At 41.2% G+C, this 27,757-nt stretch overlaps 1 protein-coding gene across 15 annotated transcripts in view; it reads right to left on the bottom strand.

Moving 5' to 3' along the window:
- Positions 1-2: 2 nt before the first annotated feature.
- ZBTB20 (zinc finger and BTB domain containing 20) overlaps positions 3-27,757 on the bottom strand; it is a 486,412-nt gene continuing 458,657 nt past the window's right edge. For all 15 annotated transcript variants that reach the window (XM_030021006.2, XM_030021008.2, XM_030021004.2 and 12 more), the window contains one exon: positions 3-27,156. In XM_030021006.2, the coding sequence (XP_029876866.1) occupies positions 26,738-27,156 (419 nt within the window). In that variant the 3' untranslated portion in view covers positions 3-26,737. The remainder of the gene's footprint in view (positions 27,157-27,757) is intronic.

The raw sequence follows: 27,757 nt of genomic DNA, 5'->3' as shown, positions 1-27,757 counted from the left end.
ACTTGATAGAAAAGGCGTATGCAAGGTATTTTTTTTTTTTTAACAATTTTCTATTTGCTTGTTTTTGATAACTGACATACCATTTACAGAGTATAATGAGAGAAAAAAAAGGAACTTAACCCCTCAAAACTTTTGACCTGCTCTTCACATCGTCACAAACCATGTTTCTCGAGAGATGCCTGTACAGCGGTGGGGGGGCGGCGCGTGTGTGGGGGGGTGCGCGTGTGCAGGCGGCAGCGTGCGCGCGTGGGTGTGCGGACGGGTGGGCGTCTAACGACACATACGACCACGGCAATACACATCGGTACCGGCAGAGACCCGTCTCCTGCCGACCATCTCCGCCACGCCGGGGCCAAGTCCTGAAGTCTCTACGCCGGCAAGACGGCCTCCCGAGGTGGGCAGCGGCGGTTGCCTGCATAAAGACCCCAGGATTTAGGCCTGGGTGCAGTTTCCCATTCACTCAGCATCAAATGACTGTTGGGAATTTCTTTGTCCCCAAGAAGAAAATGTCCCTTTTTTTTTTTTTTTTTTTTTTTTAAACATCCGCGCACACAAGTGCGTGCTCTCCCCTCCACCATTGAGCTCCCCCTCCCTCCCCTCCATGCAACAGAGCAAAGACCGACCAAGAAATCTCCCTCTGGGTTCGAGCCAGCGCCGCGAGGAACGGGACCGTGGATGGATGCCCCCCCTCCGCCGCGGGGCCGCGTGTGGTGGAAAGGCCGGCGTGCACACGCGCGCGCGTGGAGCGCAGCAGCGCGCGCCCAGCCATACCCTCGCCCCCCCCGCACGCTCGCCTGTACGTGCTAACAGCCAGCCACTCGGCCCACGGGTAACAAAAAGACAGCAGATAGCATTAACACATCAGTAAGGTGCTCAAAGAAAAAAAGGCAGCTCCCACTCCTGGAATGGGAAGCCACGTAAGGTGCTTCGAAAAGGTTTTTTTTTTTTTTTTCTTTTTTTTTTTTTTTTTTTTTTTTTTTTCAGTTTCAGACATTCTAAAAAAAGGACTGATTGAGCATGTGGTACGTGAGAGCAAGGCCGAGAGTTTTGAGACTTCTGACATCCTCCATAAACGAGAGCTTCCTCAGGGCAGGATGCGTTTTTGTTTGTTTGCTTCTTTTTTTTTTGTTGTTGTGGTGGATCAGTTCAGATGCAAATTTTTTTCATATAAAATAAAAAAAAAAGTAACAAACCAACCCAATGTGAGAATTAGCGTAGAAGTCAAACTGCATTATTGGGCTGAGTTTTTGTTTTTGACTTTTTTTTTTTTTGCCCATTCGTTCAGTTAGCACCGTTCCTTTTTATTCTGGTTACAACCCAATTCCTTCTGTAATTATTGAACATACAGAAAGGACCAAGTAGTTGTTTTTATTTTTTGTGATCTGTTTCAAGAGCCCAACCGTAATTCCTCTGCTGCTGCTGTGTTTGTGTAGCATCTGGTTTCATGAGCTTAAGAAGAAAGGTTAGTCTGCTGATATTTAAGGTTGACCTGTGTGTTTGTATGCATACACATTGTTCTATACATACACACTGCATGGAGTACATTTTAACTGGAGATAAAGTGAACTGGGTTCAAACACATATGCACTATCTTCCCCTTTGAAACAGTCTGGAGCTTTGATTTGATTTTTTTTTTTTTTTTTTTAAAGTGCATTTAAAGCAAAATAACTGGCATTCACATACCCCATGGAAAACACGATAGCAGTGGAAAGCTTGACTATGCTAAACTCCTTGGACTTGACAACGCCAAAAGCAAATGGGGCAGTGACAGGCCTCGGTGTAGGCAGCTATTCTTGGGCAGCACCATTGGCAAGGAGGGAAGGCAGGAGGTGGTGGAAGGGAAATTGCTTTAGAGGTTGAATATTTGAACTGTTTTCAATTCCGACATAGCTGTGTCATTCCCAATGCAGCTTCCTTTACGATGATTAATGACCTCTGTCTTATGGATGTACGCATCTGACTCTCCCTAGTTCTGTCTTTCATCGTGTGTGTGTCCCAAGTGCCAGCATCTATTAGGAATAAGGCACTGTTGAAATTACAGTTTTACAAAAGATGCAAAATAATCCAACCCTAACAATCCCGACCGCCCGCACTGCTCTCCTCCCCCTCCCTCCCTTTTTTTAGGGAAATATTGCATGTGATAGACTTTATTCTTATGTTCTCAAAGTGTGTCAAAAGTAGGCCTCGGACAAATGTCTTAAATCCATCAGCACCAAAGATGGGTAAGAATACACCCTTTCTCTTGTATATATGTGCACACATGCAGACTGTTAATTGGGAGGGGGGAATAACTACACCATTCCCCTGCTGCTCCTCCCTGGCTCTAGAGCCCAGCCTAAAGAATAAATTTCCAGTCCCCCGTCCACAACATTTTCATTTACTGGATCACTTCTGGAAGTGATCAAGGGATTTCTCATTCCCATCGCCCAGGTGCTACAGGTTTTGCAGGTGGATGTCTGAAAGGGCAAGCTCCTGGAAAGCCTGCGTGGAGTTTCCTGCTGCGCAGGGGAACAGCACGGGTGGGTGCCCACCCGCACGCTTGCCTGCCAGATGGACACTACTCGGGCTGCTTTGCACTGATTCTTAAAATCAGAAAAGCCTCTACAGCGCAGCTGGCTCCTCCATGGAGTCAGGGACACTGACCGTGCAGTGGGCAAGTCTGCAGGGAAGGCAGGTGGCAGCTGCTGTGGATTGCAAGCCCCTTTTCCGTTATGCCAATGCGCTCTTTTCTCTCCACGGTTTCGACCTGGGAACAAGCCACGTTCCAGTAACTGGGTGGGGTTTATTGGCCCTAAAAATACTGCAGTCGGCCCATCATAATATGCATTTGCTGTGGCAGCTGTATATCCTTCTCCTGCTAAAATGCTGAAAACAATCCATCAACTACCTTCCCTGAGCCAGGATCCCAGTGGCTCCTCTCACCCTTCACCAAAGGCTAGGGCTGCCTCGTAAAGCAAAGAATATAGTAGAAAGTAGGAAAAGCAAGCAGACAGTAGGGGTTATAGCAAAGAAAGCATGAGACCAGATGGTCTAGCATTTAAGCTCTAGGCTGGTCAGTTTAGCCACCATCATTAAAATGGACTGAGATTAAAGGAGTCTAAACTGCTATGGACTGGGTTTTTAGAAGTGACACAAACCTTGGGTGGGAAATGAGTTGCCTTTTTCTCTTTTAGTGGTTTAGAAGTCATCTTGATAAGGCCACAAACTGCATTTGTCTTGTCAATGTAACTGCTTGCAAACGGCATGAATTGAAATTGAGTGAGTGCTTCACTCAGCTAGGACAGGAATGGGAGAGAAGAGCCACCCCATGCCCACTGTGACTGCTCTGTAGGAGAGAGGAGCATCTGAGGAGGTGGTGGTGGAGGGTGTCTCCTTGGGAAGACCTGCTACGTGTGGAAAGGGAAAGGAGCTAATAGCATCTCTCCGCTCCCCCTCCCCTCACCACCACCTTACTGTTTTGCTGGACACCTATAGACAAGTAGCACTTCTAAAGAGCCTCCTCCTGCGTCTCTCACATGTGTAAGTAGGGGAAGGGGAGGAGGCTGGTATAATTACAAAAGGGGAAAAAGAAGGCACATGATTTTACTCAGTCCTGACTGAACCCACATTTTGAAAGCAAGGGCAGTTTAGGTGGAGGGCAAAAAAGTGCTCAGTGGAGCCGGTGCTCACTGAGAAGAAATCTCAGGGCAAAGGAAGAGGGAGAATAAAACGGAAAGGCAGGAGAAATGAAGGCCACATTCAGCTTTCTGTCTGCTTGACAGTCTCAAGATTTGGCTGCATTATTGTCCAGGAAGGAAGAGTCTGGTTGGTCTCAAATGTAGCCCAGTTACATATCTCCAGTTTTTGTTATGGCTGTTGGTGTCTTCCTCCTTCCCTTTTCTCCAGTCCCATGCGTGCCTGGAGCACTGCTTTAGTCTTTCTAAGCCTGTTCTTCAAAAAAACGAGAACACGGCACACCTGTTTGGTCGCCCTCAGGCTCTACTTCTCCTCAAATCCAGAACCACTGATCAAACTGAGTAGTGCTCCCTGCTGCTCACTCCCACTGCTGGGGTGCCAAAAAGGCTTGATTAGCGACTGAAAACGCAAAACATCCTCATGGTTTCAGTTGGGTTGGTGAGTTGGTCACAAAAGCCACTGGCTGGATGACAGCAAACAAAGGGAGCTGTTGACTGAGAAACTGGGATGTCATTTACAGAGGTCATTATGAGCATCGCGGCTCTCAGTCACTTAGCCCCTTGCGCACCGCCATCAGAGACTGTAAGTCTTTCTGATTCCTGTGGTAGATGGGAGAAGTAGAGCTGATGGCCCGGCTTTGGGATTCCAAAACACTGTTTTGCATTTTTTCCCCCAAGTCTCTGCCTCAAAAATGCATTTAGTTTCTCTCTTGCCCCACCCCCCCCCCCCCACCCCCCCCCCCCCAATTTGCTCAGGAAATCATAAAGCAGAGTAATGAGAAGTAGGATCACCAACAGCTCTATGAAGACACAGGGTGGTAAAATGCTTCCACACAAACTCACAGTCCAGTGTTTGTGACATTTCATAAATAACTTTTTTTTTTTTAAAAAAAGAATAACACAAGAACAATCCCTTTACTTACTCATCTGAAACAAAATAAACAGCAGTGGCTACAAACTTCTTCTTGTAACAATTACAAAAAAACTCCCAACAATACAATCCCCCAACTTTTAACACGCGCCTTGAATGGTTTTTTTTTTTATTTTAAACCTCAAAACTGCAGCATATCCTTAAGGGCAAACTTTTCAATTAGTTTTTTCTTTCTTTTCTTTTTTTTTTTTAAATAATGTGTTCACCAAAAAGAAAAAAAATTCCACAAAACAGTCTTGTACCAAGAAAATGCATTCAAAAATAGAAAATACTACACAACAAAAATATGTACCCTTCCTTTCCAAAAGAGTCTTCACAAAAATGTAGAAAAATGCCAACCATTTTTTTTTCCTTTCCTGAACACTTAACTTTCAACCTAGGGCACAATTATTTATTGACTTATAATGTCTGTTTTTGCATAAAATATGGAAGATAAAAACCAACTATCAGGACTGTGAAGTTACAAACAACACCTCATTATTCTCCCCACCCCACATTCCCTCCTTAGAAAACAAAACAGAGAAAGCCAATGTTTCAACAACTGATTGAAAGCCGTCAGGCTAGGAAAAACCATCAGCTGATATGGGGATTCAAAGATGCTGGCATAACAGGAAAATCATCTGCCTTTTAAAATGTATGCTCTTTGCATTTATCTCAACACAAGTCTCTGCCCCGCTGCACTCAAATGACCAGGCACTATGGAGACGGGACACTGCCGGGCACAGAAAGATCCGGGGAGAATTTGGGGCAATGAGCCAGGGACCGCGTGCGGGTGTGCGCACGCGTGTGCGCACGGTGGTGTTTTACTCGCAAAAGAACTGTTGCCATTTTGAAAGACAGAGAGGATGTTTCCATATGCCTTGAAAGTGCAAGGGCCATTTCTGGATCATAGTAGTTCAATACGCAAAAGTTTTACTATGCTTAATAGTCAAGTCCATTTTTCTGGCAAAGGCAGGCTCTTCAACCAGAGTTAGATCGTATCAGTTCACGGCTTAGAGTGGGTAACAGCTGAAAGCTGGTAGGCAAAAAGTGTCACACCAAGGTGCATCCAGAACTGATTTATTCAGTGGGAAAATGTTTTGCCTACCTTGAACAACATTCAAGGGGTATTATGCGATTAACACAGCCAAAAGACCAACCGTTTCGACAGCAATAAAATCTAGCAGTGGGAACTTAGGTACTACGGGGAAGGCAGCTGTATCTTGCACGCATGTGGCTAAATCCACCCTTTGTGTACCTCCTTTGACTTCATTGCAATTACATCTGCTTACACCAGGGATGAATTTGCCCCATGTGGTTCTGGATTTTATGAGTGTTGGCCATTTAGGAGCCCGACCCTGCAAAACACTGTGCTAACATACTCCAGATTGCAGAGCTAGGATCAAAGAGGCTTCTCTCTTCTTTCGTCTGAGATTGTTTGTTTGTTTTCTTTCTAGCGTATCTTTTAGAGGATGCTTCCATAATAAGGAAGAAGAGGGGAGCTTTTTCTTAGCCTTTTCCACTGCGTGGCTGTGTGTTTTCCTTTTTTTCAAATGGCAAAATGTGTTTGTGTTTACTTCCAGTGCATTTTTTTCTCAAAAATTCAAAACAAAAAGGAAACATTACTTTTCCCATCCTTCAAGAGGAAAACAAAAAACAAAACAGACTGATAAAGTACAATACAATAAAAACCAGGCATTATAAAAGACAACGTGATGTGCAACAGCAATACCAAAGAAACAAAAATAATATATATATATATATATTAGGATACAAGTACGAATGAGCCAAGAAAGCTATCTAACCCCACTACCGGATGATTGGTAAGCATTGGTTAAGAAATAGGTAAGGCTATTCTGAGATTTCTAACTTAACACAGTTAACCATTGCTTCTCTCACACCTTCACTTCCTAAATTTTTCACCTTTCACTCACTGGTCTTGTATGTCTTGAAACTGATTTTTTTTCCTTTTCGTATTTTTTGGTCTACAGTAGAATTACATGTTAATAACAACAGCAAAACAAAACTCAAGCTTGTTGTGAGTATAAGTTGGTGCCACATCCGTGATGCAGAAGAAAGAAGACAGACAACAGAACAACCGCATTCAGTTTTTCACACACAAAGCATATTCAAGGGCAACAGCATAGTTGACCAAAACAAGTTTGGAGGGGCAAGCAGCAGAAGCTGTAGGTTTACAACTACACCAGCAACCACAGCCTGGTCTTTTACCTTTACCAGTGTCCTTGAGGACAACAGTAGCTCAGTTGCCATGTGGCTTTGCCATTCTTGTCATCTGGAGCAACAGCAGACCTGCCATCTACTTACCACTAATTGCACTCCTGGTTCGATAGAAAACCAAAAGGAAAAGGAAAGATAAAAGGCTCCTAGCTGGGGCCAAGGCTATCTCTTGGTCACCTTGGCTGATGTGACAAATCACCAGCCAGTGTGATACTAGGATCAATGAGGGAGGGCACCTGGCTGGCAGGCCATTTGGGAGCAGTCTTGAAGCAAATTCAGACTGTCTAAGGTGATGTGACAGATTGTTTAGCCTCCTCCATTAGGGAAAAAGTGATGAACACTGACAGGTTACTCTGGGATTGTTCTGTTAGTGTAAATTCTCTTAGTTCAGCAGGGATGAGAAAGCATACGCTCTCTACTGCTTTCGAATTGCCTTCGTAAATGTCAGCATCACCAGCCACCAGAAGTGCGTTCCCTACAAACTTGGCTATAGCACTGTGACTAAAGCTCCATCGTGATTCCTGGCATTTTCTTTTTTTCCGTGGAACTTCTGAAACATAACATTTTCCTCAAGGGTAAGCTCTAAAATTACCATAATGTTGAAAATATCACTAGCATCTTATTGAACCATAACTATGCCAGATAGTCCCAGCAAAAACTCAAGCTGATCCTCAGCAGTGCTTGTCAATGTCGAGGAAAGGAACGTATAGAAACAAGATGATCAAACAGTACAGGGAAGTTCTGTTTTGGATCTAGCCCACTGGCCAAAGTGATTTTCATTCAAGAGAAAAGGTGCAACAATGAAGCAGGATGACAAATGGAGGAGAATTATGGAAGTTAGTGTTTCTCCATCTGGAGAAAAAAATTGGGCATTAAGTTATGCGGCATCTCTAGTCAGCAACATATGTTTTGGCTTCTTAAAATAAACCTCAAGTTATCCTTGGTTTCTCAGTCAAGCACTGTCTACATGGGGCTTTAGTACCATGCTGAAAAAAAAAAAGAGTTTGTGCTATATTTAAATGCAGTTCCAGTCAAACTAGTTTCAAACTGACCATGTAAAAAGGAACAACTTATTTAAAAGCCATTAAAACTATACAATCACACGTACGCCCACAAACTGATCTGGTCAAGCACTGTAACTGAGTGGGAACATAGGCTGGAGTTTGGCTTTTAAAAAACAGTCTGGTTCCTGTTTACGTGAACTAGACCGGTTTTGTTGAAACTGAGTCAGCTGGAATCAGGTTTAAACAGGCTGAATTCAAACCCGGGTTTGGAGCATGGCTCAAAGCCCACTTCTTCAGGTTGCAGTACTTTTTAAAAACTAGTGCAAATGGCATCTTATCACAGCATTGCAAGCATGCAGTGTTCCTCTCCTTGTCCAAATATGGTTGCCATTGGGTCACACCACAAGGGAGGAATATGCAGCAATCAGTCAGCCAGAACAGCTCAAACTACAGAAGTTCTTTATTTTACCACAGCAGGAAAGGCACTCTGGACACAGCAGGCTCAGTAAACCCTCAGCTTCACTTTTTTTCTGGAGCAGTCCACTACTCCTCTTTGACAATGCAAATCCGCTCTGACAGTAGCAATAATGCAGCTGCCTTAAACAAGAAAACAAAACAAAAACTCACCTAAACAAAAAAGGGGAGTATTGGCTCATAACCTGAATTAACTTCAGCAGACAGACTTCATTTCCTCCCATATCATGACTCTGTAGCTGTCACTACTCTTACAGAAGCAAATGCTGCTTTACAATTTAAAGGTGCTCTCCTGCCACTGTATTATGCTGGCTCGCAAATGAACTATGCTTTTGTTGGGCATCCACTGTCTCATTACTGGAAGATGACTTTCCAGTGGTTTTCATCTTATAGGATTCCTGCAGATGGCTCAGAAAAGACTGCATGTTCTACTGTCCTGCCTGCTTGCAAGGGAAGAGTCATTCAGTAGTTCATCTAACACTATACCAAGGGATATCTCCAGTTCTTCTCTTCCAGTCCTTTCAAGCCAGGATGGATGAAATCTCAGAGCTTGCCAGAAAAACACATCCTGAACAACAAAGTGTCTCCTTGTTCCAGACAGACTTGTTCCTTCCCACCCAAGACTTGCCTCTTGTATATTATTCCTGCTCTAGTTCTTGATACTTTTCCCAAACGAGGCAGCCCAACAGACTGACCAGCAGCAATCCACTTTGCATTGTGCAGCTCTGTGTAAGTTCTGTACTAGCCATTCCTTGGTACTAATGCAGCCAAAATGTCTTAGCTTCAAGTCTAAGGAGAAATTCAGGGCATGAATAGATTTTTGACCATCCAATTACTCTACACGTTCCTTAGCGATTGGATGACTACCTCCCCTTTTTTGTCCATAAAACCTCCGTGTCTATTAGACAGGTGGTCCCTCCACTACAGGACCAAAGCAAATGGACTCATGTTTTACATTCTTCTCCCAATTGCTATACAGAGCATTTTTCATGATCCTGTTTTACCCTCTGGCAGAAGTTGTAATTATAGTCTTACTGAAGAGATTCAACACAAACTTTTGAGAGTTTATAAACCACAAAGAGCTACAGCAGAGATGGATCTTGCTGCACATTACTACTGTTTTCTTTTTTCTCATATTATGCTCGCTACAAAGTTAATGACCAAGGCATAGGCCAACATGCATCTTGACTGTAAAAATACTTTCCAACTTAGGATTGCATTTGGTTCCAGCCAAAAGCCTTCATAATGCTTGACCATCTGTTTGGGGAGAGAAATCAGACTGAAGATCCTAAAATGCTAGACAGCATTTTTGCCTAAGCAGGAATATTCCTTATCGTACTGAATTCCATGTCACCCTTTCTTGTCCAAATGTCCTTCCTGCTCCCTCTGCCCCAAAGGCTTGACTGGAACACCTTTAATTGAGTGTTCAGGATGACTGTTTATTGCACTGTTCCCGTAACAGCCTCAGAAAGAAGTGCTCTTTTGCGGTGACCTTCCCCTTTGGTAAGCCTGCTTTGTGGCTTCACTCTTGAGCTGAGAGTTCATGCTTATACAGAAGGGATGCTAATCACAGTCAAACCTCTCTCTGAAGAGATCCTATCTGACAATGCAAGTTTTGACATCTGAACTAGGAATTGGTATCTTTATGTTGAAGCCTTATGTTGGTTTTCATGCTGAGCAGTTCTCTTAACTCTCTCACAGCCCGAAAGAACACTCTCTAGGAAAAGGGGGGAAAAGACCTGTAGCACCCTGAAATCTGTGATGCCTCTTCAGTTTCTTTTATAGTGCTTTTTTTCACTTTTTCTTTTCCTTTTTTTTTTTACAGAAGCTATCCAATACAGCTATCTCAGTGTCTGACTAGTTGCTTAAAGTAAAGGAAATGCCAGTTCTCTTTCAACCCGGTCAGGTTTACGGTACGTCCTGTTTTCTGTGCCTATCCCTTTCTCTTCTCCCTTCCTGCTTAATTGGCCCCTTCCAATCCCACCACATGTAAATACATTTCAGTAGTGCAATGCAGTGCAGTGCAGTCATACTTAGTGCAAAAATAAAAAGCCTTATCCAGACCAAAAAAGCACAAACTCCCTCCCCACCCCACCCAGCCCCCAAGAAGTCAGCTCTCAGTAAAAGTATACGAATGCCCCAAAACAAAGGGGGATTTGCAGTCTCCCAGCCACACTTTCACATGCTTCATTTTCTCTCCTCCCACTCAATGTAGATATCTCATTAGCAGATAGGACATTTATCGAAAACATAGTAAGTCGAATGACAGAAATTGGAAAGGAGACAAGCCATTGTTTGGGGGCTGCAGAAAGAAGAGAGAACTAAATGGATACAGCAAAAAGGTCAGTAGTGGTTTTACACAAAGTTGTCAGATGCAAACTTTGCAAGGGCACACCTTGCAAAGGGCATGTGTTAAGTGTGGATAAAAAAAACCTAAAAAGCTTCCCTGTTCCCAATATACAGTCCTTATTTTAACAGTGCCCAAGCTAAGGTTCTGTAGTGCAATCAACTCTGCAAAGTGGCAGCTCTCTGTGGCCACCCTAAAACAAATGGACAGATCAACACTAACTTTAGTTTTCTCCCTCTCACGCAGACACGCACGTGCATGGACAACTCCCTCCCCATCCTGCAAATACACAAGTATATATATAAAGGATTTTTTTCACAGCCTTTCTAGGGCTATGGTGGGAAAAGCAGGAATTTTACTGACAGGCATATAAGCTCTTAAGTACCTCAAAGTGAAAACACAGAAGAAAAACAAAATAAAGCTCACTAATAACAAAGGCAAGCAGGTTACTGAATCCCCATCAGCCCATACCTCCCCTAGCCTATCTATCTCTTTAAACAAAATAAAACATCTGCCAGGGCTTGCCACTCATTAAGATATCACTTGGTAAAACACAACAAAGACTTTGGGGTACCCACTGGTTTGGAGATTAATTTCAGTTTGGACAGCCACAAGAGCCTCCATCTAACTATTAGAAAGGAGCATGGGGAACCACTAAAACAGTCTAAGAGGCCACAACAGGGAAGAAGGAGCAAGAAAGGGAAATGTATGGAAAAAGGAACACATTAGGGCAATACTGCTGCTGCTATATTAATCTTACTGTAATTGCCCAGTGTATAGAGTATTGCATGCTGCTTCACTTAGGCTCAGGCACATGCTTCCTCATGCCTTCTGTCTCTTCTCCCACTCCCAGTCCCTTGTTGAAGATGGCAGCTCACCCCGGAATAGAAACAAAAGCAAGTAGCAACAAATAAACCAAACGATAACCGAGAAGCAGGTTCCTCCTTACTTTTTCTCTTGCAAAGATAAAAGAACTGTGCCCTCACCTCCAGGCACACTGTTTCATTCTAGTGCAGAGAAGTGTTTCACATGCACAGAAATAAGGAAAAAAACTAAGAGAAAGAATCTAAATAAGGGTGCAGGGATCCTGAACATCCACCTCCAAAACAGAAAAATGCCAGACCGTAAGGACTTTTGCTGTTTACCTTTACCAATGAGCCTATCATGAAAAACAGAGCACAATGGAATCACTAGCCATGGCAAGAGGCCAGCACCTAAATCCAGTGTCTATGGGTGCAGAGCTACAGTGGCGTGTCCCATGCCAGAGCATACATAAGACACAAAACGGATAATGCATGCTAGCTCTTCTGTAAAATCTATAAACATCAATTTAGCCAGTAAAATCAGCAGGAATGAATTTTCTTGCTGTTCAGCTGTGTGTACTTTGAGGGTGTCCTACCTGTTTGCTGAAGTTCTAAGTTCACACTAGACTAGGTTGGTTCCCATCCATTCTCCTGCATGCTTAATGCAGTAGCACTTTTTAAAAAAAAAAGTCCACAGAACAGCTTGATGTAGAGCCTGAATTTGGCGTTATATAATCAGATATTACAAAGAAACAACTTTATTTCACCCACATTAATATGTGATCACCATTACAGAAAAGGTATGGCCAGAGCACTTCTGGGTAAAGCAGTCAGAAACCTAAAACCAAGTTACTCCAAGTATCCAAATACGCAAATGCTTTTACATTGTTCTGGCAATAGAAAAGTAACACAGCAAGGGTGTAAATTAGGGAAAAGCGATTGCTGTGTATCATGTATCTACACTAGCTGTTGTGGCTCACTATTTAGTTTTTTAAGATAAACACGCCATCAGCAGTCAAACCCAAAGAGGCTACATGCTTGTGGAATGAAAGACTCAAGGCTATTTACAACTCTCTGGACAAAAAAATTCCCACGCCTTGTTCAAAGGGAAGCAGCTGTCCTGCACTGTATAGTTCTTCTGAATTAAGCCTCCCAGCAAGAAGGAGAGACGATTTAATCACAGAGCCCTTAACACAGGCAAAATCTGCCTGGTGGAGTGAAATTAAATCTTGAGTCAGTTTTATGAAGAATAGAAACTTTGGGCAGAAACATACTAAATTATGGGCAAGTCCTGTGACATCTTAAAGGGTGTATATGAAATGAGTGTTTAGGACTACAGCTTTCTGGAGGACTACATATGCTTTCCTTGTCAGAGAAAATGCACTGAAGTCAACAAAAGAGCATGTGGGTCCCGCCTGCAGAATTTGGCCCACAGAGTATTGGTCCAATCAATTTTCAGGATTAAGTACAGACCTCACTGATGCTGACAAGAAAGGTCACACAGTACACCCTGCCTGAACTGAGCAGCCTATTTATCTTATGTTTGACAACAAAAACTCATTATGGGTGGAGTTTACGGGAAACCACCAATTTTCTGCTTCATTTCATTGTAAGAATTTCTTTGAATCTGAACTTTGGAGCAAGGATCTAGGGGACTGAATGCTCAGCACATATGAAACTGGGAATAAAATCCAGATTTAAAGGATCCCTATGAGTTTCACAGCAGTCCAAGCTACATCCTGGCATTAGGACAAAGGAAACAGGGCACGCCAAAAGACAATGAAACTTGTTGAAGATACTTGTGAACAAGTAGTTCTGACTCCATTAAATGAAAGTGTGACACCTCTTCCACCAATAAATAGGAACTATAAATTTTTTAAAAGGTATTCATACATTAAAAAAAGAGCAGCAGCAGATACTGGAGATTCAGTCTTTTCCTCTAAGTGGCACAGGTGAAGAGCAAGTCCCTTGTATGGAGTTCAAGCCTTCCTCTCTCCTGGGAGGCCCCCCCAGTCTTTGGTGCAAGCACCCCCAAGGCAGGGGACTCTCCTCTTATTCAACCTTGCAGCAAAGAGCTTTATAATCCCTTTCTGTCCCTGCACAGTAGCATAGAGCAACACTCTCTTAGTACAAGGTTCTCCCTCTCGTGGTGACAGTGTTACCTACTTCAACTGTTGTGTTCCTCAAAAGCTGTACAACACAGAAAAGAAGTGCAAAAAGGAGCTGAATATAAATGCTGTCGACCACAGAAACGTGAGACCATGGCTTGTGCTAGCCCTGGAGGTCTACTTGGTCAACGAGGAGATGGAAAACGAAAGTAATAATGAAAACCATACACTAGAATAAAGCTAATATTTGGACAGAGTCTTCCCTTGATGTTTGTATCATTCAAGGAAAGTCTCCAACGCAAGAATCTATAAAACTGTAAAGCCAGTATCACCTTCTGTTTTCTCTCTCCTTAGAAAAGCAGAAAATATGCACATATGATACGAGTTTCTTAGAACATCACAATTCTCAAGATTAGTATTTCTTCAGAGAATGAAAAAGAAAGGATACATGTTCAAAAAAAGCAAGATTTCTGGATTCACAAATGACTGACTGTCTTTTATGTAAAAGATATGTTAAAATAGTGTTCACCAGCTGATTATTTTGTTAGTTTCACTTTCCCTTAGGCAATTGTATCTGTACACACTGTGTTCTAAAAGTACAATCTCTAGTGTGGATAATCTACCTGTTTGGTACCATCCTGTTTGTAAAACCACTTCTTAGCCTAAAAATATAAACTGTAAACTGTATAGGATGCAAAATGAACTGAGGTGTTTAAAAAAGCATTAGGAAAAATAAAAGGCAACAAAGAAGTTAAATCAAGAAACACATTAAACTAGTAATTATCCTAAATGAATTACTGAACCTTACAAAGGATTAGCAGGGGAAGCGTGGAATGGGTACATAGCCATTTAAATGATCAGGCATTCTCAGTGAAGTGCGAACACTCTCTACGAAAATATGTATGATTCAGCATTCAGTCAAAGGAAAAGGCAAAGACCATGGTCAGAAAATGTGGACCACTGAATCAGCACTCTGTTGCAGCAGCTAACTGGAATTAATTTGGGAAATGGCACCTGTTTGGCTTAACAGGACAAAGCCCATCCTTTATGTAATAGGGTAATCTGGTTTTGTTACCTGCGTAATTAATATTGAGAAGATAGTCTCTTCCTTCCCTTACAAATGGGTATACACAGAATAAAGAAAAGCCAGACTTAGAAATCACTGCTGGAAGACCATAACTTTTAAACTGCAAGTAGAAAGAAAAAGGATGTGGTAGTGGCCTCCACGTAAGTGCAAATGGCAGATGACAGGAGTCTGTAAGGAATGCCAGCACTTGATGATTCCCATGCTTGAAGTTCTCATTTTGTTATCCCAAGATGTGGCATAGGTAACTCCTTCCCTCTCTTCCCACTCCAAAATAACTTTTTAAGTTTATTGATTTGCAGTGACACAGATTTCCTCATTCTCAGTGAAAGCACAGTTTGTAATTGATGTGACCATCTCTCATTTCTTTCAGTCTTCACAGTTAGGAGAAATGAGATATAATTAATACCTCCTCCACAACCCTCATCCACTTGATTTTGCACATTTTGATTTAGGAGTGATACGTTATCCACCAAAGAAATGAAGGTCAGCTGAGATGTACCTGAATTAGAAAAGGAAACATAAATTCCCATGCGCTCGTAAGTTTGCACTCTTACAAAGTTTGGATCTAGACTTGCTGCCGGGGCCGTCTGTTGCAAGATGAGAAGACAGAAACGACACCCCAAGCCATAAGGCTTGGTTGTCAATCAGCTTCCCCTGGCTTATTTGGACCTAGATGTTACATATATCCTTAGTGACATCTTTTTCAGCAGCTCCGTGGTAACAATCAAAATCTAGTGGGACTGACCCAAAACTCAGAACCAACAGCAACATGGTGTGAAGATGATAAAGGCAACACTCACCTTGGAAAACTTTTGAACTGAAACTCAAACTTGCAGAGGTTGTTTTTATTTGAAAAAGGGGGTATCAAGTGGATAAGTAAAGATGCAATTGGAATATATCAATAGTGGTGGATGGAGGTATTATTTATCCAATTCTTTGCAAAATCCACTGGCCACATTTAGCATAACTGTTCAGAGAATAATATTTCTTCTACCCCACATTAGCGTGGAGGATAATTTTAGGACATCTTAAAACTTTAAAGAAACAGAACTTGGAAAGAGTGAAAGACCACTTGCGGCATCTTTCTCCAAGGCTAGGAATGGAAGAGGAAAGTGACATACGCTTTTACAAATGAAATAACAGGACATCTCAGAAGAGAGCTAATAGATAACCTTAATTGTCTTGACTAATTGTTCTTCTGTTATGAAAGGGGAGCAGGGAACAATCTCTAACTTTTTGTAGAGCCTAATACTGTTTTTACCTTTTCTTAAAAACATTACTTTCCTACATCTTGCTACATAGAGATTTTTAAAAGCCTGAAAAAAATACTGGTAAAGACAATAAAGAAGCCAATAATATGAAAAAGCACACTAGAGCTGTAATAATGGTTGTTAAATGCTTCAAATAGCTGCAGCAGCTGATTGGGTTGTGAATGATACATGTGAAAAATTATTTTTCTATGATCATAGGCAGATGCAAAAGTTAAATGATTATACTATGTATATATATTGATATAGAATTGCTATATATATTGTGTACTGTATGTTCTAGCTTTCAGAAATACTGTATTGTAGTGTACTGTACTTAACTAAGCAGATCTAAATAGCAACTTGTCATTTTCCACAAAGTCACTAGTACTGTTAACAAAACCCCAAAAGTCTATTTTCTCCAGTAAAAGAAATACATACTGTTACAGTCACAGACATTTTGACTATAGAGAGACAATGTACATTTAACCAAAGAAAAACCCCAAACCAAAATAAAAACCTCACCCCAAAATCAACCAGCCAAAATTGTTGCATTTATCATCTTATTCAAAAGGGGAAGGGAAATGCCCCCAATCTAAGAAGAGGAATAACATTTACTGAACTTTGTATGAGTGTAAATGGAAGAAAAAAATCCTCCCCCAAATCTTCTGGGACAAGAAGAATCCCCCAATCGGGCAAAAGAGTTAAAGGAATAAAATGCTACTTTTAGGGCCAACATGATACCAAAATAGGCAGCTGTAGCTAAACGTACTTATTCATCCCACTAACTAAATGGGCGCAAAATGAGTTCTAGAAATCCTGCAGTTCTCATGGATTACATATGGAATACTCTCACTGACCAATTTCTTCTCCTCCTGACAATCTACGGTCTTCTAGACACACTAACCATGTTCCTGAAAAGATTTTGGCAAAGACCATGGGAAAGAAAGTTAATTGTTAGTGACTGCACATTTGGAATGGATTACTCAGATTACTTGTAAAGATATTCATAGTCAACATGTTTCAGAGTATGTGAGGTGGGGAAAGAGCTGTTTGATACGGCGCTTTGGACACTAGAAGCTCCAGACCTGGAGTATTTGGGAGTCTCTCAATACACTGTGTTGCTAACTGTTTAAAGACTTTGTATTTTTTTAGTGCTCTTTTTAAGGGGAGCAAACAGGCAAGTTAATTTATTTTGCTTGGATTTTACTCCTTTGTCAGGTGAACATGTTGCAATTCAATGGAAATGAGTGACTGAACTCAAATTATCGTTCCAGCGCTGCACCGTCCCATGGATGCCCATCTTTGCTAGTGAAGCCTGCTGAGCTGGACTGTTTTATTTATTTTGTGGCTGAAAGACCACGCAAGGCTCCGAAGGCACACTTCAGCCTTCCTTTCAGAATGGGTACTCATGAAAGTACACTGGACCGAATCTGGGTGTCATGTTTTGAATGAAGGCAAACATCTTATTTGGGCAAACATCCAGTCAAGAGCATTTGGCCAACAGAATGTGTTTTATGAATATATGTGTGCATATATACTGTATAAGTAGTGTACTTATTTTTCATTAGATTCATATAGATTCATGCCAATGCTCCAGTTAACGTTGTAACCGTTGTTTCATCTAAACCCCTTCCTGAACCACGCGTGTCAACACAATTAGCAACCTGTCCGTTAAAGCCAGAAAGAGACAGCTAGCTAGCTACTTACACATGCACACATACACATGCATACTCACACATACATTTGCACGCACACACACACAGAGGCCATGTAATTTGGTTTTATTCAAAGATCCCATAGGTACCAAGAGACTATGTGACAAACGAAAGTAAAGGACTTCATGGGAAAAGTGAGAGGAAGTAAGTTGTGATATATTTTCAGGGCAGCGAGGTGAATGTAATCCTGCTTCCTGAAAGTGATGGTCCTCTTTAGTCAAACAGTATATATTCAACATGGGGGTTGAACTTTTATGGGACTTTATAAGGTTCAACAAAGAACATGGCAATATCCAGGTGGCAAAAAGGAGCAAAGTGAAATAGAAAAGGTGCCTAATTAAATGTACAGATCTCAGAAAGATACCTGTCTGTTTTGTAGGAACAGGACGCTGCAGAATCAGACGGTTGAGCACAACAATAAGTATCTAACCAAGCTCTGCACTTTCCTCAAGTGTCATAGGACTGTGAACTTGGCAAAAAATCACCAAGTCAACTGTATGAAGTGTGCACATTGTAGAAGTCTGCAGTTCTGCCTGGAAAATACCTAAAGCAAGAAATGCTTTGCTACACTGGTACCAGATTTTCCAGCAGGGTAAGTCACAGTGGGGACCTTATGAAAGCACATGGGCTACTGTAATACCTAAGCCCAACCTGACATAGCGCATTTACAAGGGATGCTTGGGGTGTGGCTGCATGACTGTGTATGAAATTTCGCAGCACAAAGAAGGCTCAAGTGCTAATAAAGTCTGCAGGAGGAGTGGAAACGATATCCCTATGGGCTAAACTGGATAGAAGTTCTCACACATGGTGGGATATTGGCGCGTCTTTTGTTCGTATAATGATATTGCTGCAACAAAAGGATATTGTTAGAATATGTTTTTCTTAAAAGAAAACACAGCTAAACCAATCAAAGGGCCTACATTTATCTCCAGTGACATGCATGCAAACCCAAAAGTGCCAATACAGGTTGCACTGATAGAAATTAAGAATGAAAGTTGTCACTGGGAAGTAGCTTTTCACCGGATTTCTCTCTCATGAATTCCACTGGCATTGGTGAGGCTGCAGTCAGTAGTCAAATCACACAGCCTTACCCCCCAGTCATTCATTTGGTTTACGAAGGATTTACCCTCCAGTGTTTTACAGGGAGCTGATGCCAACCAACTCAATCAAAAGGAGGAGATCACTTTGGAAGAGGACCAAACCTGGAGCTGTAACTGAAGGTAAGAAACAGCTGAGGAGCACCGTCCAATGTGAAGAGACCACTATGCCTCGCTAATACTTCTTTATTTCTTCCCTACCCTCTCAAACAGGAAAACACAATATAACACATTTCATATGAAGGGAATGTTTTAGATTTAGCTTTGCTACAGATACAATACATGAGTACATTCCATACTGCTCAGACACATTTCTGTTTTAAGGCAGCAGTTGTATACAAGGCTGTAGTGTATTCAAGGCTGTAGTGTATTTGCTTCCCAAAGAAGTATCTTACTGCTCTTTGCTTTTTGAAAAATAGTTGAGGACAAATGCGTAAATTGGGGGTGTTAAATATATAGTGTTTGGAAGATCTTCTTGGTCTGCTTACCTCAATGTTACACTCCTTTTCCTAGGGGAAACATTAAAAGTTTTCCTTGGGTGTATGTGGTTGTGCACAAAAATCTCAGTTCACTGACTGTGGGGAAAGGAAGTCAGTGAAGCAGACTTAGTTCTGGTGGTGGAAGCTGTGATCATGTATAACATGAAGAATCATGTTATAGTAGCAGAGTTCTGCATATCTTGAGTTGGCCTCATTATTTTAAAAGCTTTTAATGAACAATTCTTGGGGAAACTGGCATTTAAATACCATGACTAATTCTTCTTCTGACGTGACTTTGCTAGAATTATGTTTAGAATACGTTTGACTCCTTGTATTTTAAAATAAACCCAGAAACTCCTGAGTTACCAACTGCAACGTGAATAGTGATTTAAAGCACATTATGGGTCCAATTTACTTTTTTACCTTATTGACAGTAGATCAGTCAGCTCTGCTTCTCCTACACTTGGACTCTCTCATAATGCCTGGAGATCAAGCACTACTGCAGAGGCTAAAATGCAACAAGAAGCCAGCACCATTGCTAAATATATAATGAAAAAATATCTATTAATATTTAAAGTTGTATTTTTTTTTTCACTAAGACCATAAATTTTAAATCAAAATTATCTAACAGTATCCTAGTAATTATAAACATTAATTCAGAGTGGATATTTGTCCAGATACTGGCAGACATACACAGGGAAACAATTCTTTCATTCACCAAAATTTTGCCTTTGTATAAGTCTACTGTTTCCATCTTAGTTACTCCAGATCTATAGCAGAGGAGGATCAGAAATAGAAACATTGAATGCATAACATTTTTTCTGTTCCTAGAGGCACTAATCTAGTTGATTAGTTATCAGCACTGGGAATAATTAGATGGATATACACTATTACCTAACACATCTTGTTTCTCATTTACATATTTTCTTAGAAAAATGAAACAAAGATTCCCCCTTGTGCTTCACAACAATAAGTCTAAGAGAGTAAAGCATTCTTACTTTTCAGACAAGTTGTCTGTCAGCTTCTCCCTTATGGACCAAATCTCTCTGTTCTATGCTAAAGAAAACACAACCCACCTTTTTGTTTTGTCTGAGTTAATTTGAAGAATATGCACATACCTAAAATTCTCTCCAAGTTTACCAGCTTAGTCATCTGTCAAAATCTGGGGACTCCTTTGCTCCTGCTGAAATTAACTGGATCACTGAATAGCTTTAAAGGAAGTTAGCTGAGACCTTATTACTTCTAGCAGGACAAAGAAGAAGGTTAACAGCAGCAAAACCCCTGACTTGGCCTGGCCACAACAAGCCCCTGATGGACATGAATCTAGCATTAGGCCACCTTCATACACTTGGCTGTCTTACTGGACATGCTGCAGAACCTTGGTACTTCTAGCATCTGCCCCTCTGCAAGGCCTTCCTACCCGATTTTGGTTTCTGTCAGTGGGACACAAGTGCTGGGAAAGGTTTGCATTGCATTTACAAACTCAAGACTCCAGATTTAATGTATTATCTGTAGTTTCTCTCATAAGCCTTTCTTCAGCAGAGCTGTGATCACTTAGGGTCCAGATCCTACTGAGTGACAAGCGTCCTGGGAGCAGAGGAGGCTCAGAACCTCTCAGGGCTAAGTTCTCATCACATTACACCTTCCTTCATGAATTTTCACAGCCAGCATAAAAACAAATCAGGGAATGTGAAAAGCAGCTATTTTGCTTTAGGCTGATCACATGCTGCTTCCGTTAGGCTACCTGCTGATTCATTTCTATCAGGTTTATTTCAATAGCTTAGAGGAGCTGGATGCTGAATTGAAAGGGTTGGATTACGAAAATCTAGTTTTCCTTGACAGAACAGCCACCAGGTGCTAATTTGATATTATATTTCTTTTTGGGCAGCAAGTCATCTTCAGCAGTGAGAGCCGGAGGATTTCCTTAGCATAAGACTGTCAGAAGGGTCACATATCTACAGTCCTAGGCATATTGAAGGTCTGGTTATGTTTGAAATGGTTTGGGTGCTTTTGATTTTGGATTGGACTCTACACTCCTGCAAATAGTATGTTTTGTACCTTCTCACTATAGGATTTTCTTTCATTACTAACGACAGGCAGGACATGCTAGCATAATACTCAGTAATGGCAAGAGATTTGTTCCACCACCATGTGAATGATCCAGCATTAATCAAACAGCTCAAGGTTGACTGAAATCAATCAGTTTGGGGTTGGTAAGAAGTGAGGGGGCTGATGGTATGTGGGTTATTACTCAACCCTCCTTTGGATGAAAAAGAAATGAGAAGAAAAATGGGTACCACTTGGCCTCTTTGATCTTAGAGCAAAGGGAAATCTCATTCTCTTAGAAAGTCAATTAAATGCCACTCTTCCCTGTTAGCTTACTGTGAATTTCAGCTTGTTTTGAAGGTAAGTAACAGCATGGGCCAGAAGTGGGCCTAGTGGAAGCATGACAGTTGCTGAGAAAGTGTCCGCAGAACAGCTCCTGCAAAATATCTATACCTATTTCCCTTATGAGAGACTAGTAATAGGGGTTTTGTGAGAGGAGGGACCAGACTGAAATACCATATTACAATTTCTAGACTGGTGTAGTCTGCTGATGTGTTCCCATTATTTATGAGTTGTACTTGTTAGTCCTCTGCGAGAGGTCGCTGTAGAAGAACCTCACTAATTGCACATACCCCAGACACACACACGCACACACTCGGTAGCTGTTCTCTCCTTACTAACCAGCAGACTGATGTTGTGCTCCTGCATTCCTTGTGGATTCAGATTTCCCAGAGAGAGGCAGACTTCAGCGGAATGGGCAAGAGAAGTTAAATTCTGGTTCTCTGATTTATGATTTCACATAAAACAGGAAAGAGGGTGTTTCAATGGACAGCAACAAAATTCCTGAAAAGGAATCATTTCAACAAGGTGGTAACTAACCTGAGGAACTCACTTCCACAGGATAGCACTCGGGCCACCTAGCAATTAATAAGCTAGATCTTTAAAGGAGAATGAGAATTATCTGTCACAATATATAACTTTTATATGGGATAAAAAGTTAAGGCCATAAATTATTATGTCTTCAGGTTATAAGCAGATACATAGCTAATGAGGATTATAACAAATCTTCTCTCCTAGGCTTATTACTTTGTAATTATCCAACATGGGTCTTTCATCTTCATCCAAATCATCCCTAACTGGCCATGTGTCAGCGACAGAATACTGGGCGAGGTGGACCACAGGGCAGATCTGCTCTGGCCAGTCCTACATTTTCAATTGACTTCATCAGCCTCAGCAGCAGTAAGAGAAGGCACTTACCTCCCATTTACTCTCAGGCTTCCTTTATTGCACTTTTGCCTTGTAGAGGCCTTGATTTGTATGCTTGAATTTATGTCCTATTTAATGCCCTTTTCCATTGCCAAAGCAATATAAAGAGAGCTTTCGGGAAAGTGAGAATCAGGCTCAAGGAATGCAGGATATTGCATGCTCCATCAGAGGGATGTGTGGTACAGTCTGCTCTTTCTCATCTGTATCATTTTATCAGGTGTTTTGAAGGAAGCCTTTCAAGCCTACTGAGATGGATGCGCTCAAACACTGTCAACAGCAGTTTGTAGATCATTGACTGCTAGTGTAACACAGGTGTTCTTTCTGCTAAGGAATATTGTAGCAAAACATGAAACTTGACGATACCTGTAACATTCAGATATTGTAGTTATTTCCAAGGAGTAAATACATATTTCAACAGATGGGAGGAAGCATTATTAAAAGAATTTAACATTTTAAAACATAAAGGGGTCTATGTTTGAGCTCCTAAGTTCATAGAAGGGCACTTAAATAAGCGACCTGATGAGCATTTTCAGTTACATTTGCAGTCATGCTGCAAGCTGCTCCGTATTTTACAAAATCAAATCACTAATTTTTGAGCCTGGAAGTTCAACAAAATCAGTTTATATTTCAGGCAGCCATTTGTGAAGACCTTGGCCTAAGCTCTTTGACAAGTGATTTAGAATTCAATCTAGTATGCCTGAGCTTTACTTTAAGAAGTTTGTTTATTTTTTTTAAATGGCACCCTTCATTCATTCACAACTGAACTTTATTTCAGTTCAAATTTATTAGGCCCCATAATAAATTTGCATTTCAAAGATGATACTTCTCTGATTTAAGGAAGGTTGAAAATTGAAGAATTAAAATTTAGATAGGATTTTTCTGTCTAAACACCATAGTGTTCAAATTTTGGCGGATGTAAACCCTGATTCTTATTTCCTGTGTGCTGGCATATCTCCTCTGATATCAGAACCAAATTCCACAATATGCTACATCTTGACTATAGTTCACCAGATTTAACAACGGCAAATTAAACAGCTTTTCCCCAGACCTCAGATGACAAATGAGCAGCTACAGATTTTTAAGCTGGGTAAAATTCTTCATTAATTCCTCATATGGGAGAACACCAAACTCTTTGATACTAAAGACCTCAGAAAAAACTGCTTTCCTCAGAGAAAGACCTTCAATCCTTTTGTAGAGGTTCACCTTCCCCATTTTCTTCCACACCCTTGTCTCTAGAACCTTTATTTTCTGTTCAGATTGAGTGTGTCTTTACATGGCAGATACGAGTTCTCCCTCTCTGTGTCTTAGGTTTTGTCTTTTCACTTCTCGGTTTACATGCCAGCATTGCTTTTACCAATGTGGTTATGAGAACAGTGTTTGTTAACTAACTTGTGCTCCTTCTCCAGCCCTCTTGAACTACGCAAACAAATTGGTAACACAAAAAGACGTTACCATATAAGAGACTCATTTGCTCTGGCACTCGCCTCAAAGTCTCTTTATGCTGCCTACTGCACCTGAGAATCAGGGCTTCAATGTTTAGGATTGGCTGAACAATACCTTGCAGGGTACAGAAAGATTCTGAGACTGAACCACCTGTCAGTTTTTTTCCCCAAAATAAATCAGTAATAGAACAGGCATAGAACATAGCAATGAGGTTACCTGTGCTGAATCACAGACATCTGATACAGAAGTAAAGAACACGCAAAATTGTATGTGGAGATCTATCAAGTCAATAGTTAGAAAGTTGTCCAGCATAAAAGAATGTCTTATGTGAAATGCTCAGTGTTCACAAGCAAAGTTTTGTAAACTTAGGAAAGCTTAATTTAAATATAGACACAAGTAAAAGCTAAACTAGCAATTTTTTCTTCTTTTTTTTTTTTTTTTCTTTTTGCATATTTTTGTTAGGTGCTTCTTCTCTGCCTAAAATGTAAAGTCCAGAGTGCAGCTGGTGCAAATCCTAGCTATGGATTTCAAGCAAGACAGAGATAGTGTCAGACACTGATCCAACTGAACTAAGGACCCATGTACTTTGGGAGTTGGCTTTGGGGGAAAAATTCTCACACAGATACACAGAAGACAACTAGGGAGAACACCAGCCCAAACACAATAAAACAAAATACAAAACACCAACATATATATGCAGATCAGGAATCAATCTTTCACACTGATCCTACATTCCTTGCATAGCTTTGCATATGCAGAGAATGCGGGATGTGGCCCTTCAATTAGACATTTTTGCAAATGAAGAAGGGAAGATTATTTGCAATGGTAACATTTTAAGTTATTTTGGCATCAGCACAAATTACCAGGGGCAGGATCAGATTCCCACACAAATATGGAAGCTCTCTAGTGAGCAAGGCAGGGATGAGAGAACAATACAGCAGACTAATTCTTGTCCAGTGACCAAAAAGAAGGGAAATTCTAGTTATTACACACTTCCAAAACTTTCATACGTTTTCAAATAAGAAGAAAAGACTACAGATTCTATCATCCCAAAACCAAGGGAACATTGCTAGAAAAATCCTTCTCAAAGGAACCACCCTTCAGCAGAAATAAATTCTGAGATGGAACCAAAAAAAGAAACAACAGAACCTTGGTAAGAGCCAAAAGAGAACCACGTAATTAAACAAAGTAGCAGTTCAAATGATACTGCAGGATGCACAAACTCTAGTAGATAATCTCACAGATGACTTCACAGAGCCCCTCATCGACCCAGGTAATTCTTGATTCCATTAGAAAAGAGAGAGAGAGAGAAATACTAGAAAAGAAAATTAAGAAACATCCTTCCTCTTTTTTAAAATAAAAATCAAGATCATCTCCCCTCCCCCCCTCTATCTGGAAGCAGGTTAGCTAACCTTAACAGTCTCAATTTAAAATAAAATATATATTTATATATATATTCATATATATAATAAAAGAGAAGATATTAGTGGCAGTGTACGCAAAACAAAAAAGAAAACAAAGAAAAATTACTTTTAACAATCTCACTTTTTTTGTTTTTTTTTTACACAAATACTGTTGTAAATATATTAAAAAAATCAGCATTCTATCTGGTAAACGTCACTTTTGCCCCTCTATAAAATTTTGAATTAAAAAAGTCCCAAGAACTCTTTTTTGTTTAATTATTATTCCCCTCCCCACCCACCCTCTATTCCTCTTTCTTCCACAAGAATAAATCCTGATGCAACTTTTTTTTTTGCAAAGATTGTGGGAACTAACCCTTCTCTTGTACCTAGATCCATCGGTTGCAACCTCTGATATCTTTGATTTTCCTCTGTGTTTCTCTTTGCCTTCTGTGAAAGTCCCTCTTGATTGTGCTGAGGCCCTGGGCTCAGCGAAGACACTGAATAAATTACAAAAAAGCCACCGTTGCTCGTTGTCTGAATCTTCTTGGTTTCTGCTGTAAGGTGGTGGTGGTGGTATGGGAAAAGCAGCGGGGAGGGTGCGCCAGAGAGCGTGGGATGGAGCAGAATCCAGGTGAGGAACCTCTGATTCTTTTTCCTCACTCTGCAGGGACTCCACACTATCCAAGCCACACTGCCTCGCACTCCCCTCAGCCCTTTCGCATGTTTGTGGATGCATGTGTGTGTGAGAAAGCAGACACGTGGTGGAAACCAGCAGGGCCTTGTTTCCTCTGGTTGCTGCTCAACCAGAAGCAAAATATTCCACAGTTCTAACTGGATACTGTGAAGTCCGAAAGCGGTCAGCATTGTGAATTATGTCCATTGAAACACTGCGAGCGGTGTACTTATAACGACAGTAGGCCTTGTAGATTTGTAATATATTTTGTTTTGTTTCTTTTTTTTTGTAGTGCTCTTCACAAGTGAGAAAAAAGAAATTGTTTTTTTTTTTGTTTTCTATTTTTTCTGTCTGTTTTTTGTTTTTTTTTTTTTGTGGTTTTTTTTTCGTTTGTTTTTTGTAGTAAAGAAGGGTTGTATTTAGAGGCCAGTAGCTAGAGATCCAACCAGTGGAGCTCATGAAGCACTACCTGGCCTTAAGGCCACCATCCGAGGGAGGCTGGGAAAATTATTATTCACCCAGCCTCCGGAAATGTAATGTACCAGCAGGCAAAAAACAGTTCTTCATGTAGTACAAAAACAACAAAACGAAACGAACCCAAAAAAAGGAGGAAAATAAAGGTAAAAATGAAACAAAAATCATTTCTTAAATTCTAGTGCCATAGCTTTTTTGTTGTTTCTATTTTTTTGTTCATAACAAAGAGAGAGAGAGAGATTCTACTTATCCGTCTGACACATGCATCCTCATGTGGTCGTTGAAATGCTCGATTTGGTCAAACTTAGCTGGACAGACAGAGCAGACGTACGTGGTCCCCTCCGTGCAGGCCACCACCCCGGCAGGGACAGCCCTCGCGCCGGTGCCGGTGGCTCCAGGCGTGCCGTTGGTGGCACTGTGCAGAGCCACATGCCTCTCCAGCAGGGTCTTGTGGGAGAACTTCTTCTTGCAGATGTAGCACTCGTAGGACTTCTCCCCACGGTGGAGGCGCATGTGCACATTAAGGGAGCTCTTCTGGGTGAAGCGCTTGTTGCAGATACTGCACTGGTACGCCCTCACGCCAGTGTGCGTCACCATGTGTTTGATTAGGTAATCCTTTAAAGAGAAGGAGCGCCAACAGATGCTGCATTGGTGGGGCTTCTCACCTGCCCATTACCAACGAGAGAGAGAGAGAGAGAAAGGAAAACAGACAAAAAAAAAGATAATAAAATTAAACCAGCTTGGTACGACTCTTTCCAATAAACTAATGGTAAGTCTCACAGGGATCTTTGGAGAGGTGCTCTGGCTAAGAGAGAGTAATTCTGTTAATAAGTGTGTTTGATACACAACATGTTTTGCAACCAGAGGTTTCAAAATGCTTTACAAAGGGGGCTATAGGTATTCCCAATCCACATATAGTAAAAAGGAGCTCAGGTGATTTCTTCAAGTTCACGTAGTAGCACTGACAAAGACAGGACTAGGGTTAAAAGGTCCAGCTTCAATGGCACAGCCTCTCCTGCCTATGCTCCTGCCTTGCTCCTCGCGCTCCTTTCTAGGCAGGTCTTAGTTAAGTTACTTTACCTCTCAGTGCCTCCACCTCCCTACCTGTATGCAATAAAAGCATGGACAAAGCTAGTGATTACTAGATAGCTGACCTGTAACACACTCATTTTTGTCAAATTGCTTTAAATTTCTCAGGAGAGAAATGCTAGCGATTGCCAAAGGAATCCAACACTTTAGAAGAGGTTTACATTTGTTGCCCCTTTT

Source organism: Aquila chrysaetos, chromosome 7 (assembly GCF_900496995.4).
Source record: "Aquila chrysaetos chrysaetos chromosome 7, bAquChr1.4, whole genome shotgun sequence".
In the NCBI taxonomy this organism is placed as follows: Eukaryota; Metazoa; Chordata; class Aves; order Accipitriformes; family Accipitridae; genus Aquila; species Aquila chrysaetos.
Note: the sequence above shows the minus strand (reverse complement) of the source record. Positions and strands in the feature narration are given on the sequence as shown.